At 41.9% G+C, this 14,320-nt stretch overlaps 1 protein-coding gene across 1 annotated transcript in view; it reads right to left on the bottom strand.

Annotated features, from left to right (window-relative positions):
- The window catches only part of PARP11 (poly(ADP-ribose) polymerase family member 11), a 181,193-nt gene that overhangs the window by 138,574 nt on the left and 28,299 nt on the right, over positions 1-14,320 (bottom strand). The window contains exon 6 of the mRNA XM_085652579.1: positions 12,982-13,054. Coding sequence (XP_085508705.1) covers positions 12,982-13,054 — 73 coding nt within the window. The remainder of the gene's footprint in view (positions 1-12,981; positions 13,055-14,320) is intronic.

The following is a 14,320-nucleotide window of genomic DNA, read 5'->3' on the forward strand; positions in this document are numbered from 1 at the left end:
GCTGAGAGCGAGAGAGGGAATACCCAGCGTAGGGATTCCCCCATGATGCCGGCCTCGCGGGTGCCCACCCCGCTTATTTGTATATTTACTGCGGGTGCCCACCCCGCTGATTGGTACCTTTGGTCGGCGGGTGCCCACCCCGCTTGTTTTTATATTTAATTTGCGGGTGCCCACCCCGCATGGCCGCTTGTTTGTATCCTTTTTGAAAGACACGGGTGCCCACCCCACAATTTGCTGCTGAGACCTGGAATCACCGCCGCGGCCGCTCCGGAAGTCAGGCAGAGATTGCCTGTGACCTGGGCGGGGCCTCCCTGGAGTCCGGAAGCCCCGCCCGCCGAAGAGAAGACAGCCCGGAAGACTATGAGGCCTCGCGGGGCTCCAATGAGTGGAGAGAGCCCCGCGCATGTTCCGAGAGTCCCGGGTCCCAGGAGGGGGCCCGGGTGAAGTGGGGAGGCAGCATCCGTTAAGGCAGGGCTCCCGTGTGCCGGTGGGAGCCCTGCATGCGCACCTGAAGCCCCGGGTCCCAGGAGGGGGCCCGGGTGAAAAAGGAGAAGAGTCCGAGTCCTGCCTCTGCCCCCCCCCAGCCGGTGAGTGGTCTGAGTGAGTCCGGGTGGGGAGAGGCAGGGTAGAGCGGCCCGCATGGCAGCGGGCCGCTCCAACACTATGGGGGCATGTTTATCTTAAGAGCCCCGTGTGGCTCCAACGCTATGGGGGCATGTCTATCTTAAGAGCCCCGTGTGGCTCCCCCGCTTTTCCTATTTGTTTCCAGAGCCCCGTGTGGCTCCCCGGTGCTGGGGGACATGGTTGTTTTTAGAGCCTACCTGGCTCCAACGTTTTGCATATTGTTGCCAGGGCCATCGAGAGCCCAAGCCTCCTTTGACCATTTCCAGCTGCCCAGCAAGTAGTGGGCAGCTGCACCGTTTATGCCCTTATTCTAATATTCCCAGCTGCCCAGCAAGTAGTGGGCAGCTGCAACGTTTAGGTTTGCGCTAAAGTGCGCAACTTGACTTTCGCTGCCTTGCAGCGCGCCCTGACTGTTGGGACACAGGGCATTTGAGCCCCTTCTTTGGGATGGCCAATTGGCCAGGGGGGTTGTTGGGATTGTTAGGTTTATAGGGCGCAAGGCCCTAATGTGATTTAGGTGTTATTGTGCTTCATATATTAATACTTTTGGTGCTAGGAAATGTAATTCTTGTAGTATGTTTTACACACCCTGTGTTATACCTCCAAATGTGGTTTTATGATTAGGAGGTTGTTCTTGCTAGTGAGATTATGTCTCCCTGTGTGATGTACGCCCCTAGTGTAGTTATACTTAGGTGGTTAGGTCTAATGCGTTAGACTTATGAGAAATTGTATAATGTGTTTATGCCCCTGTGATGGATGCAGGATAGGTTTTATACCTGATGCTAGTGTGATGACGCTGAGGTCGTTTTTTGCGCCAGTAGTTACTGGTTGTGCTCTACAGTGATAATTTGTGCTACAGTTAGTATATGTCCTACATGTACAATTGGTGATTTGTGCTGATTCTGACAGTGGTCCATGTGGCCCTGTCCCGTGTAAATAGTCCCTTGTAAAATTCTGCCCAGTGCCAGTTGGCACAGTGTAAATTATGTGATTATCATCTAATGTGTTTATTATAATACAAAGGCTACTTTTATATATAACCTTGTGTGGAGTTTCTTTTGTGGTGGGCCTTGGGTGTTGTTGCTGTGTGCGCACGCAAACGCTTTACACATTGCCTCCGGGATAAGCCTGACTGCTCGTGCCAAGCTACCAAGGGGGTGAGCAGGGGTTATCTTTGGCGTGTAACTCCCCAGCCCTGACTAGAGTGGTGGTTTCTGCCTGGCTTTGGCGCAAGCCCTAGCCAACCAGAAATCCCATTTCTAACACACATTTTCAATTTTTAGCAATATGAGGCTATGTATACTGCTCCCATAATGCTCTGTGATTACTTGCTAATATTTGCAAAAGCCTGAAAGCAACATTGATTCTTTGCTTTCAAAATAAAGAGTTCACAAAAAAATGCAAAAACATTTAGCTAAACTACTGAAAATATTTAGATACCAATACTTTGCAGCATAATTTAATAAAATGTGTTGATGTACGCTAGTATTTCCCAATAATATTCATAATGGAAAATCAGTGGAACCAGTTTAATAAGATTATGGGAAAAATTAAAATAAACAAGCATTGGTAAAGCCAGTAGGTCTGAAATTGTTGGTCAGACTTTTGGTTTTGTCAATGTGTCCCTGGCATGGTTTTGTAAAACCTGATTGGTCTGGGAGCCGCCAGGCCCCCACAATTATAACAAACACTGGCAAAAGCAAAAATTGTTTCGGTCTCAAAAGGCACATATTGCACTTTAGTTCCTGGCACTGAACAAAACAACTGTGTGGTGATATGCTCCTTGGGAAAGAACAGAATGCTGTCACTCAAATTGAAGTTAGCTGATAGATTGAGAGGGAGCGACAACCATTTAGTTCAAAGTATTTTATTAAACTTTGCATCCAGAGTTAGACAGTGGTCAACAAAATAAATACACAAAAGGTCATGGTTAACGCCAGACCCAATCAGGGGCTCAATTATTAAATAAAGTGCATCCATGTCCTAGGATAAGTGCAGATATACGATTGATGAATTCCTAAGAATTTACAGAAGTAGGCCAAGAAATAGTACTCCTTGTAACGCCCTGAACGTCTCAGGATCGTTTAACAGACACGATAATGAGGACGCAACCACTTGTGAAGGGTTAGTTATTTTAATGAAGGCAAAAACAATACAACGAATAAACAAAAGTAATAGTCACTGGAATCCTCCAGGCTAAGTACGTTACCAGCCCACAGCACGGATGGTCCTAACCGTCCTCTGCATATACGCCGATCCCGGCGTATGCCAACAGAGGGCAGAAATGAAATGGCCGACAATGCCAATCGGTAGGCTGTGAGGGGCACGACGAGTGTTGGGGATAATCGAGGAGTCAGGGAAACACCCAGCCGGGGTCTCTACCTGAAGGGAGCAGCCGCTCAACCTCTTCCTCAGACTGCACCGGGACGCGGAGTCACCTCCTGGTGATGCGTCACCGATACCCCAATCAAAAGCAAGAAGACTGAACCGAGAGCAGCCGCTCGATCGATCCTGTGGACTTCCGAGTCTGTAACCCGGCAAACACCTCCTGGTGTGCGTTACAGCTGGCAGTCCCTGTATCTCTGGTCGGGCTGGGAGTTACGACTCCAACCAGCAAAAGCGCCACTGCGCTTTGACTCAGCCGAGTCAAAAAGCGAAGCTCAATGGTTGACCGGTAGAGCTTCCGGGTCCTTCACAGGTGATGATGGGGCAAGACACAGCCCAGGGAGTAACGACTCGACCTACCTCCGTTCTTGCCTTACTGGAGCACCACTCCGGAACACTGCTCTTCACGAAGCAGGTACGTCGGTGTAAACACAATATCCGACAGCCTTGTACCTCCCGGTTCCTCCCTTTATAGGGCGTGTTTTCCTTGAGTTATGTAACAGCTCTCCTGTTTACATAAGGGCGTGTTTTCCCTTGAGTTATGTAACAGCTCTCCTGTTTACATAAGGGCGTGTTTTCCTTGAGTTATGTAACAGCTCTCCTGTTTACATAACCTCTCAACCGCTAAGCATCCTGGGAGATGTAGTCCGTTTACGCTGGTTACCGTTTTCCTCCCCTCGCATGACAGGAATTCTTGACACTCCTAGAAAATATTTGTGAACTGCATTTTAACATAAGCAAATATGCAGGTGTAGATTTGCTCATGTGTTTGCAAGTTTACTTCCCCCTCCAACCAATTTTTTCCCAACCAAGGAAGAAGTTTTAGGTCTGCCATTGTCAGGAGTAAAGATCCAACCTTTCTCAGTATGGGAAAAGATTAGAGAAGAGTTGGTGAAAACCCTTAAAACATGAAAGTTAGTAGGTTTGCACAGACTCAAAAGGGCATTCCAACCCTGGAACTGTCGCTTACCATTACCTTCAGCCCCAGTATGTAGATCTGTGGAAACGTGGCAACAAAGGGAATTGTTAGTATTCAAACCCTACTATGGAAGGAGCCCTGGCATAATCAGAGAGGCTATTTCAGAGCTCCTATATAATGAGATTGCTGCCATAACTTCTCAACGCATAACATGGCACAAAAGGGACAAATGGATTTTAATTCACGACAGGGAGATTTATGAAGCAACCTGCCTCATTGGCAAATAGATATTTTATTAAATTCCACACCCCTGCATCACCTTTTGTGTGTTTGATGTAAAGCCTTAATTAGATAAAGGTATTCCCAGATAAAGGTCCCTTGCTCACTATGCCACTGGAACCAAGCTACACCCAACTGAAGAGCACCAAACCAAGTGAAATTAATCTTGGTATGCTTGTGTTCCAGTTCAGAAAGGACCTGGTTTGACAATTCGGGCCGGACTGTGCTATTGAAGCAGGGTCCAGACTGATTTGCATATGTCTGGGTGTGATCCGAGGTGGCATACAGGAAAAAAGAACAATGGGTTGGAACGCAACCCCAAGCAACTGCCAGTAGTTAGACTTATTTCAAGTATTCTCCCACCATCTTGTGTGTCTGAAGTCATTATGCACCACTCAAATCATAATAAAGTGAAACCACAACAAATAAAATCCCAAACCTATTTAGAAAATTAGAGAATATTTAAACATTAAAATGCACCAAAACGACAAAAATCCAGTAAGTACAACTGTAGATATAACCTTTGATGGTCTGAATTAAAACTAGCAACAAAACTCTAATTAGTACAGCATGAGATATAAAGGTTTAAACTTTGAATTAAAAATAGAACCAAAAAGCACCAACTGCAGGTATCTGGATGCAGTAGACTAGGTCAAATTCAAAAGTTAAGGCTGACTGCGATGGAGTGCAGGTCGGGTCCAGGGACCAGGATCATTCCGGAAACATGTTTACCATCTGAATTAGAAATTTTTATGGAGAAAAAATGGTCGTTGACGAGTCTTCAGTTGGGCAAACTGTAAATTGGATCCAAAGCTGGACTCCACTACAGCTGGTTGTCAAACAGTGGGGTCCCAGCATGGTCGAAAGCTCAGAGCGAGCTAAGTACAAGGAGGCCTGGATATCGATTGGATGCTGCTCAGCATCAATCTCAATGAAGCCTTTGACGTTTGGATTAAGACATTTTTAAGGAAGTTGGATCTCCTTCAGAGAGGTAAAGAATCACGTTGAAAATGACAGGAGATGTTATGATGACAACTAAGGCTTCGACTGCGACCCTGGTCATTGTATGTTCTCCAGGCAGAAAGCTGGCAAAATGCGTCTAAGTCTCATGTCTTGCAGGTTGGGGACAGAAGGAGTATGCTCTAACACCACTTGGGGTTAAGACTCACTTCATTCAGCAAGGGTTAGGACTCACTTCAGCAGAGGCTAGCGGCAGGGTCCAAGCAGGTTCATTTGGAACTGGTCAGCTTGGCAGTTGTATGGAGAGAGCCCTCTGGTCCGGCAACAAACCCCTGGGGTCACATAAGGGACCGGGGATCAAGGTAAGCAAGTTCTTCAGACAGCAGGGCAGCAGGGCAGTTCTCCTCCTAATTCTTTACAAGCACAAGAGTGTCTTGAGGAGACGTCTGTGGGGTTTATATGTATGTCCACTGCCAGCCTGTGGGTTAGAGGGCACTCCTTTGTCCAATCCCAAACCAGTACTGGTCACTTTTTCCCCTCCCCCTAGGTTGGGAACCAGCCGGACAAGAGACACAAAGAGGAGGCAGGTCTAGGTATGAGCTTCATCTGTCAGTGACAAAGTAATCATCCTTTGAAGCTCAGGAAGGGACTGGAGACACACTCAGGCCATCATGTTCAAGGGAGGAGCCTCCCTACCACACTCGGAGCCCTCTGTTGACTGTCTAAGATCTCACTGCTGGAATCTGGCAGGACAGCCTTTTAGTATTAGGCAGGACATAACTCTTTAAATGTATCATTTCCAAAATAGTAATGTAAAATCCAACTGGACCATTAAATTGGTTATTAAATTACTATGTAAATGAGTTAATGATCCATTTTTCTAGCTTCTCCCAAACTGATTTTAGCACTGCCAGCGTTGCCCCAGGGAATAGATTACATTGAAAGTCTTTCACTAAGAGTAGATAGTTATAGTTAGGACCTATTTACCATAGGAAATGTGCAACATCCTATTCCCAATAAGTCTGGTGCCGGTTGATGAATCCTCGCGAAATTTTCCAAACTTTTGGCCAGCTCCGCTCCTACCCTGAAAGTTTCGTGGTGATTCGTCAAGCGATCAGTGATGTCATCAGTAATGTCACTGACCATGTCATGAGTGATGTAATATGTGACGTCATCAGCAGTGCATTGCGGGGGCGCAAGTAATAGTTAGCTGAACTAACTATAACAGGGGAATTTCTAGGGTTTTGTACGAGGGGAATGTCCAGCTAACTATAACGCCCCTGAAACCTATGGTTTTTTCAGTGAATTTCTAAGGTTTTTTAAATGCCAATTCCTAACTATAACGCCCCTGAAACCTTTGGTTTTTTCAGTGAATTTCAAAGGTTTTTTAAATGCCAATTCCTAACTATAACATGCATGAAACCTATGGTTTTTTCGATGACCGCCCCGGGGTTGAGGGGGTGCCCCCGGAGCAAACTGGGCACGTCACATAACTCGACACATTGGTATTCCTTGGGCTGTACGACATTAGAGGGCAGAGATGGCCGCATGCGTTGTTGAGGAGGACTGGGGGAGGGAATTTAGAAGTTTCGTGGGGGTTAAGGGTAGAGGTTTTGTTACGTAGCTTATTGGTTTATGCGTTGTATAGATCAGGAGGGAATTTTATGGCACTGCTTTAGGTATTGTATAATTGGCGGGGGGCTTGTGCTTCATTTGTAGAACGTATGGTGAAACAAATTATGCAAGGTTTTATATGTGGTGGTGTAAAAAACCAATAAACTATGTTTAAAAAAAAAAAAAAGAAAAAATGAAACCTATGGTTTTTTCAGTGAAATATATATATATATATATATATATATATATATATATATTCACTGAAAAAACCATAGGTTTCAACAATGTTATAGTTAGCGGAAATTTTACTGATAAAAAAACCAATGAAATTCCCCCGTTATAGTTAGTGCAGGCAACTATAACTCACGCGACCGCAATCCTCTGCTGATGCTAATACTGTATTTAGACACTTATTTGCCCATGTCTTCTTCCATACATTTTTAGCTATACATATATTACAAATATTTTTTTTTCATAAAGACACATGTCATCAGCAGAAGATTGCGGTCGCGTGAGTTATAGTTGCCTGCACTAACTATAACGGGGGAATTTCATTGGTTTTTTATCAGTAAAATTTCCGCTAACTATAACATGTGTGAAACCTATGGTTTTTTCAGTGAATTTGCAAGGTTTTTTAAATGCTAATTCCTAACTATAACGTGTGTGAAACCTATGGTTTTTTCAGTGAATTTGTACGTTTTTTTAAATGCTAAGTTACTTTACGCCATTCGTGGCGTGCGCGCCCACTTAACGCAGTTCGTTCCGTGCGCGCACGGTGCGCTTCGCGCACCGTGCGCGCACCGCGCGCCCACTTTACGCAGTTAGTGCCGTGCACGCACGGTGGGCACGCGGTGCGCTACGCGCACCCACGTTACGCTAGATGGGCCATGTACGCACGATGCGCTTCGCGCACCGTGCGCACATGGAGGACATATGATGCACTTCGTTTTGAAAGGTAATATTTTAATTTTTCGTAAAAGTTATAAGCCATGCACAAATGGTGCCCTTCGGGCACCATTTGCACACGGGGTGGAGAGAGTGTGGATATTTTTTTTTTTTATTATTTTTGTTTAAATATTTTAGTTTAACTCATCTTTAATAAGCCATGCACAATTGGTGACCTTCGGGCACCAATTGCACACGGGGTGGGGAGAGTGTGGATAATTTTTTTTTTTTATAATTTTTTACCGTACGCATAAGCGTAATCGGCGAAATTAGCGAAAAAATAAAAATTCCGTTTTTGGCCTTGGGGGATCTTTGGGGACTCCCTCAACATTGCTATGTGTGTGGGAGCTGTCTAAACAGCCCCTTTACATGTTTTTGTGCTTTATATTTTAAACATCACTCTCAGTGCGAGAGAGAAAATGGCGGCCGCCGCTTCCTGGTTTCGGCCGATTCGAATGTTTACTAAGATCTAAGAGCCAATCAGAATCGCGCTCGCGCACGCCACCGTACGCGTACGGTAAGCGCACCGTAAGCTGGCTCAGTTATATATATTGATTTAAAGGCTATTTTCTCAGAATCTACTGAACAGATTTACACCAAACCTACAAAAGGCACTTCCTTGACCTGAGGACTACCTCTCTGCCAAATTTCTAGTAATTCTGTTCAGCCGTTCGGGCTGTAGCCCTGTCTAAAGGTCCTATGGAAAAATGCATGGGAAAAACGCGTTTTGGGACCCCCCTTTTATCTCAGCCCCCGCTTGACGAATCCCCCCCGAGACTTTCAGGGTAGGAGCGGAGCGTAGCGCCCCACCTATTTTGAAAAATTCGCGAGGATTCGTCGACCGGCGCCAAAGTTATTCAAAATAGAATGTTGCGGATTTCCTATGGAAACGTGGTCCTAACTATAACTACCTATATATATATATATATATATATATATATAAATTCAATAGTCTTGGATCACTCAAGCAAAGCTTCCCAAGTTACACAGGTACAGACCACAAAGTGCGCCGTAAAGAGTTTTGTGTGCTTGATTTATTCCTCCATTGTCAGAATGACGCGTTTCGGCTGTGAACACACAGCCTTGATCACATGACCCCCCGGTGAAACACATGATTTTTATACTGTGATAGATTGGATAATCAGTGCTACGTGACGGTTAGAGCAAGGAGCTAAACAAAATACTTGCAAATTTACAAGTATAAGTTTAAAATTCATAAATATATAAATAACTAAATAAATACATTATTATCACAGTTAAATATATAAAATGCGAAAAAATACAAAATGTATAAAACATTAAGTATTTAAAAGACTGATCTTATCATTTAAGCAGTTTATAAAAAAAGCCTAAATTTTGGAGTTTTTAATTGCAGCCAAGTGACTTAAATAGTAGCTCCTACATATGAATTTGTCCCAATGCACAATCCCAGTCACGTATAAAATTAAAGTGCTAGTGCTAAAATACAAAATTGTACAATCAAAAAATTATTTAAATTACAAATCAAGAATGATATTAAAATTCATATCATTATCCAATATATCCATTCAACAAATGGGAAATGATGGTGAATAAAATTCACATATTGCATGACTGTAAACATATTCAACATTAATGCTTATACTCTCCACATCCTCGATTAAGACAAATGTACTACTCAATCCATCAAAAAGTACGATCATAATAATCTAGGTATTCAAAATCATCACGTAAAAATTCATAAACTGAATGATCTCATTAAAAATATATAAGTCATAACTGAGTCCCATAGAGTCCAAATACTGTAATAAATTAGCAATGCAGTGTAGAAATTTTCTGGATGCAGATAATGCAGTTAAAACAACTAATTCCTGATTAACCCAGCGAAGAATAATAACTTTATAAAAAGTTATGGAGATCCTCTCCTGTGTTTAGTCCCTTCGGGATTCTAGTGTCTAGTAAAATAATGTATTTACACTCCAATTGTCTTAACTGCTTTTCTCTGTTTCCGCCTCTTAAATTCTTTTGTACAGAGTCAATGACAAAGTAGCATAAATCATTAAGGTTTTTGTTATGTACCAATTTGAAATGCCGTGCTACTGGGTAACTATCGTCTGCATTGACTATTGCTCTGAGGTGTTGAAGGATGCGATTGAAAACTTGTAATTTTGTACTTCCCACGTACTTCAATTTACAGGTGCATTCCAATACATACACTGCATAGTCTGTGCGGCATGTCAGAGATTTGTGAATTTTAGTAGGGCTGTTCTCAAATACACTGCAATATTCTGTAGTATTTCTGCCAAATTTACAGGCCCTGCAAGAGCTGCATTTGCGGAAACCTGTTTTAATGGATAACCAATTGCTAGGGTTAATTACCTCCGGGTTAGTTCTAACCAGAGCATCCCTCATTGAGGGAGGTCTTCTAAAAGTGATCAGTGGTTTGTCAGGTAAAAGAGGGGCTAAAGTAATGTCTGTTTTTAATAGAGGCCAGTGTTTAGTTAAGATACCTCTTATTTTTCTCTCTTCTACATTGAACGTGGTTATAAGCCTAATTCCATCTTGATCATCTTTAAGAACACCATCTGGGTTTCTTTTTTTAGATTGTGCAAAGGTATTTAAACAGTCCTCTCTGGTATGGTTATTGGCCTTAGTCTTGGCCAATTCCAACTCCTTCAAATCATAACCACGGGCAAGAAATCTATTCAGGGACTCAAGTTGACATTTTTCTAAATCAGAGTTAGAACTACAGATTCTACGCATACGTAAAAATTCACCATATGGTATGCTTTTAATAAGATGGCCAGGATGGGCACTACTAGCGTGTAAAATAGCATTGCCAGCTGTTTTCTTTCTATGTAATTTGGTTTGAATAACATTTTTGTCAATATAAATTTCAACGTCTAAAAATTGGACAGAGGATTTACTGATGTCGGCAGTGAATTGTAAGTTGAGACTATTGATGTTGATAGTGTTGAGGAAAGTCATAGCCGATTCAGGGGTACCTTTCCAAATTAAACAAATGTCATCTATGAACCTCCAGAATTTAACTATATTGGATTCAAAAATAAGTCTGTGGGTGTCTCTAAGGACATGCTCCTCCCACCACCCCACATGTAAACATGCATAGGATGGGGAAAAGCATGCCCCCATCGCAACTCCTCTCTGCTGCCGGTAAATCTTTGTTGAAAAGAAAATATTTATTCTCTAGGCAGATTTGTATCATGCGTAATATCATACCATTGTGCTGACTAAATTCGATGTTGCGCTTGTCTAGAACATATTTAACAGCTGTTAAACCATCCGCATGATGAATGCTAGTATATAGAGTACAAATATCCATGACCACCAGTACATAGTCCTCTTTCCATTGTACTTCACTATATACATATACACTCCTCCTCCCAGAGGAATAAGCACTTGTGGGGGAGAATTCATTTGTTGTTTATTCTTAACAACGCATTTGGGCCAACACCTTTGTCAAAATATATATCTATCTATACATAGATATATATATATATAAATAATTTTTAAGATACCATACAGCCTGCCATATGGGCTTGAAGGCCTACATTAGGGGGGACGTTTACATATTAAAATGGAATGTTAAGGCTTGGCAAAAGGTTTATTTGCCAGGCCGAAATGGCAGTTCAAAACTACACACCCAGGCTTCAGTGGCAGACCTGGATACATGTTTTACAATCCTTCTGTAGTAGATGGCACAAGGAGTGCTGCAGCCCACTTATTAGTATTTAATTTACAGGCCCTGGGTACCATACACTAGCAACTGACAATTAAATCTGGTGTGGCAATCAGGTTATACCACTTTTACAGCTTTGAAAGGGAAAGCACAAGCACTTTGCCACTGTATACCAGGGGTAACGTCCAGAGAGTCCTTTGACCAACAAAAAACGGGTTCATCAACAGAAGGCAAAAATTTGTGGGATACCACGCAAAAGATGATAACTTCCAAGGCAAAGGTTAAAAATATTTACTTACAAAATCTAATTTGGAACATATATTCATATTTGATTGTTCAAGTAAGCCATAACATTATGGACATGAGGAATAAAGCAAATAATTGTGAAACCTATGTACGCACTTTCTACATCTCATTTTTTTGTTTTGGCAGAATTGCTTAATTGTACGTATCTAGCAATACTTAAATAGCACAAATCAAGCAAGGGAGTAATGAAGCATGCAACAGTGAGCTAGAGGACAAAGGTACAATTTATGATGGTTTTACGAGAAGTCAGGAAACAAATATTTTCTAGGGACTTTAAGCGGTCAACAGGAAACTGTGGCGTGTGATATTGGGGTCCCTGCAGAAAGACACACAAATGTTCTCCTGTGAGCCGCTGTCAAACAGACTACGGGAAATGTCTGCTCAAATCAGTGTACATCGTGTTTTATGCTGTCAAGAGTTATTTAATTCCAAATGTTAAGATACATTTGGGTAGCATACCCCCAAAGGTATTAGGGCTAGGTACCTAGGATTTAGTAGATTGTAAGGGTACGTTATTTTTCTTTGGCATCGTTCTTCTGGAGGTGGTATAGAGATGCGTACAGATGACTGCAGAATTACTTTCCTTCCCCGCCATATGTTTTGCCTTTTGGGGGATTAAAAGAGGACCAGATTTTCTTAAAACCCAGATTTGGTCAAAAGAAATCATAGATATCAGCGTATTGATATCAGGATCCTGGAGAAATGGATTTTGCATGGTTCTAGTAATTTTTGAGGGGGGATTTTGCCAGTGGAGGCTGATTAATCTCAGAGTTACGCTAGCTTGTTTGGCTAGGTACAGAGGTAAAACACACCTTCAAAATCTTAGCAGGGGAAAAGGTTATCCAGTAGTTCAGGTGGATAAGTGCTGCTGCTTGGTGCTTTCCAACCAAGGGGTACTTCACAAATGTGTACACACAGAATACCTTTTCAAGTAGGAGTTGGGGGGCATGGAACAGGGGAGGCCATTCACAAAAGGAGCGATGGATACTTCCTAATTGGGTACCTTAAACCTACTGGGTAAGGTGTGCAAGACTGCTTCTGATTATGGTCATTTTCTCCACAACTGCCATCAATCCACAAGTTGAATATTCCCTAAGCAAGACATATGAACCCAGTGAGGGTCTGATTCCAACAAATTACTGCCATTTCAAAAAGCATTGGTAGACCTCACTTATAAGCAAGAGCAAACAAGAGAGACAAAGTTTTTTTAGAAAACTGGAAAACACAAGTCAAAGTCAAGTACAGAAATACATGCCATGCAGATTCTTACTTGGTAAGGTTCTTCTTTAGTTACATTTTCCCAGTGGGAAGGTACAGGAATGGACTCATTTCCACAGACGTAACTTCAGCAATGAAAACAAAATAGAAAGGTTAGAAAAATGCTTTAGACAATTAGAAAAAACAAATCTGATGAAGGAAAATGATAAACGGGCATTATGAGCTGCTAATTTCTGCAGCATGTATTATTTCCACTTCCTCTGCTAAAAAGGATCTGTTCACTTATAAGGCAACAAAATTGATATCATTATAATCACATACACGCTAGCAACTAACTTCTCAGAATTACAGCTCAAAGCTAGTATCATAAATGACACATTTTCTCCTTCTAGGGTTTTTATTCAAACATTCCCTTCAAATAATTTAAAATTAAGGTATTTGCTACTCCCAAAAAAAGTTTGTATATGTACATTTGTTTTTTCGGAAGTGCTCTTTCAACCCCAAGTGGCCTCTTGGCTCTGGCTGAATGTTTCACTAGCAAACATTAGAGGAGCAGCTTGGAATAGATGCTCAACTGCTTGGTCTGTAGCTACTTCCAAAGAGTATCTGGTTCTCCAAGTAGCTGGGCTGTAAAGGTAGTGAGTTCCAAAGCCATGGGCAGAAAACAGAGCAACCATCAGAGTGGGTTTCATATTATTTGAGAATTAACAGAAGGACGCAGCTGTCATTAAGGTCTACAAGGAACCATCAGATACTATTTTGAAACACGAGTAGGATCTTGTGAGGTACTAAAACTAAACAAATACTAAACATTTAGATTTGGCTGTGCACTTCACCCTCAGCCACTGTAAATTGTGTTACGTTGCTGTGATATGGTCTCTTTAAAAGATAAATAATAGGCTTAAAGCAGTTTATTCAAAACATTAAAGGCAAGCAAGGAGATAAACAGTGAGGCGAAGAAAAATTCAATTTGCAATGTTGATGTGAGGCAAGACCAAGGACACAAATGCTTTAATTTTTTGAATGTAAATGGAAAGGTCAAAGATATGCTAATGTAACCCTGAAATAGGATATTCTACTGTATAGCATAACAAATGAAAGTGAGGTAAAAGTGTATGCAACAGCAGAGGTACTCAAATTACTCAACAGCTGCACTACTTATTTAAAAATATTTAGAAAAATGGTGCTTTAGAATAATTAGCTAAACTTTTAATCCAATAGTTCCTCTAGATTTCATATGCAGGGCAGTTAAAAGTATAAACATTAAAGGAGCAACAAAACTTCTCTATAAAAGAGGTGGTGATAGTGATGTTAAAAAACTACAACCTTATAAGAAGGTTAATAAACACTTTACAATAAAATTATTGAAACTATTCAGAATTCATTTCTCA

This window comes from Triturus cristatus, chromosome 4_1 (assembly GCF_964204655.1).
Source record: "Triturus cristatus chromosome 4_1, aTriCri1.1, whole genome shotgun sequence".
NCBI lineage: Eukaryota > Metazoa > Chordata > Amphibia > Caudata > Salamandridae > Triturus > Triturus cristatus.